Source organism: Loa loa, assembly GCF_000183805.2.
Source record: "Loa loa unplaced genomic scaffold supercont3.97, whole genome shotgun sequence".
In the NCBI taxonomy this organism is placed as follows: domain Eukaryota; kingdom Metazoa; phylum Nematoda; class Chromadorea; order Rhabditida; family Onchocercidae; genus Loa; species Loa loa.
In genome coordinates, this window is record NW_018108277.1 from 11 (window position 1) to 2,029 (window position 2,019).

General features: G+C 23.8%; 1 protein-coding gene across 1 annotated transcript; it reads left to right on the top strand.

The window, feature by feature from the left end:
- Nucleotides 1-1,165: 1,165 nt before the first annotated feature.
- On the top strand, nucleotides 1,166-1,316 carry LOAG_15023 (hypothetical protein; the record flags this gene model as incomplete). The annotated part of the gene is made up of 1 exon (XM_003150515.1): nucleotides 1,166-1,316. A coding segment is annotated over one exon (150 nt), but the record flags the coding sequence as incomplete, so codon positions are not given.
- Between the last annotated feature and the right edge of the window lie 703 nt (nucleotides 1,317-2,019).

Below are 2,019 nucleotides of genomic sequence, written 5' to 3' on the forward strand. Positions count from 1 at the left end.
CCTTCCCTTTCCTTCTCCTCCTCTCTCTCTCTCTCTCTCTCTTTTCGGATCATATTCGATATGAAATTTCCAATTAAAAATTTTCAAATTAATTAAAATGATATTAATTATTTTTTATTTTAACTTTTTTTTTGTTTGTTTAAGGTTTCATTTCTTTGTGATATTTTAAGAAACCTTTTTTTTTAAGATTAAATCGATTGATAAATAAATAAACGAATAAAGCGAATGAATTGAATGGAACATAGAGGAAGACGATAGACAGGTAGATTTGTACGGACGGACAGGTAGGTACAGACGGACAGACAGACAGACACACACACACACACACGCACTTACATCCACACACACATTTGTACACAACATAAGACCAGCAGGTCTGTATTCTTACAACCCGTAAAAACTTACAATTCATACCTGTTATTATCACTATAATATTTGTGTCATCATCAGTGTTGACGAATGATGAATCATCCACTCAATGGAATATTAATACTTTTCATGCTATCAGATTATCATCCCTTATCAATATTGCTTTTTATATTAGCATTATCTGATATACTATTGGATCAGTAAAGTAGTATTTATTAATTTCTGATTAATATTTAGTTAAATATTTTAACGAATATTATACTAATATTCCAATAATTTTGTATGAGCATTATAATATAATACTTGTTTGTGATGATATTGTTTTGTTAATTTTCAGTTAATATATAATCAAGTATTCTAATGGATAATATATTATATCGCATAGTAATTTTCTACTAGCACTACTTAATACATCATTATTGTCTTCATTATTATTATCATTTAATTGATTACTGTTATAATTTAATTTAATTCGTATATGTTTGATACATCTTAATTTAATCAATTTATTGAATCGAAATTTCATTTGATCAAATTGATTGATCATAATAATTAAATGACATTTTACAGTAATGATAAAATATGATTTAAAATGGATGAAATTAAAATGGCAACAGCATTATCATCATTATTTTTTTCTTGGTATATAATTATATTATCAATGATCAACGATCAATTATTATCATTTGTTACTATTAATGATATGATTATCGAAGTATTACTATCGCTCTTTCGAATATATTATCATTTTTCCTCATCCATACTACAATTATTACTTTTTAACATAATTCTACAAATGATTTTATTACCTTATGCTAATGGCAAAACAGATATTCCTATTATTAATTCTGGTAATGCTATTTCTAATAAGTATTCATTATTATCATCATCATCTTTATCAGATGATATTTTTGATATACATGAACCGATCAAGAATATTATTGGAGGTAATAAATGGTATTCAATTTTTTTTTTTAATTTTAAATTTGAATTAGAAAAAATTTGTTTCAAAATATATTCGCGCCAAATTCTCTTATCTAACATTTTCTTACCTTATTTTTGTTCTTTTCTAAAATTTCTTCTCAAAAAATATATGATAGAATTTTCTTTTTCTTCTTGCACCCATATATACCAAATACCAAATATATCAAATACCAAATACCAAATAATCTAAGATCAGAGATCAAGTGTAAAATATAAAAGTTTTTTAGTATATAAAAGGAAGAAAAAAGCAATAAATCCAATCAAAAAATGATCTAAGAAATAAAGAATTCGTCCATTTATTTCTTCCAAAATTAAAAATAAAACAAATAAAACAGTTTCAGTTAAATTACTTTGACTAACGAAGTATTTCAGTTAAATTACTTTGACTAACGAAGTATTTCAGTTAAATTACTTTGACTAACGAAGTATTTCAGTTAAATAATTTTGAATTAATACAGATGAAATGTTTCAGTTAAATTAATTTGAATTAATACTAACAAAGTATTTCAGTCAAATGAAGGTTTTAAATTATTTTTAAAGAACTATTCTATTTAAATTATTTTTGAATTAATACTAGAAAGGTATATTTCGGCCAAATAATTTCGAATTTGCTAATAAATTAATGTTTTGATTAAATTGATCTTTCAGGAAGAAATTATTTTCTTT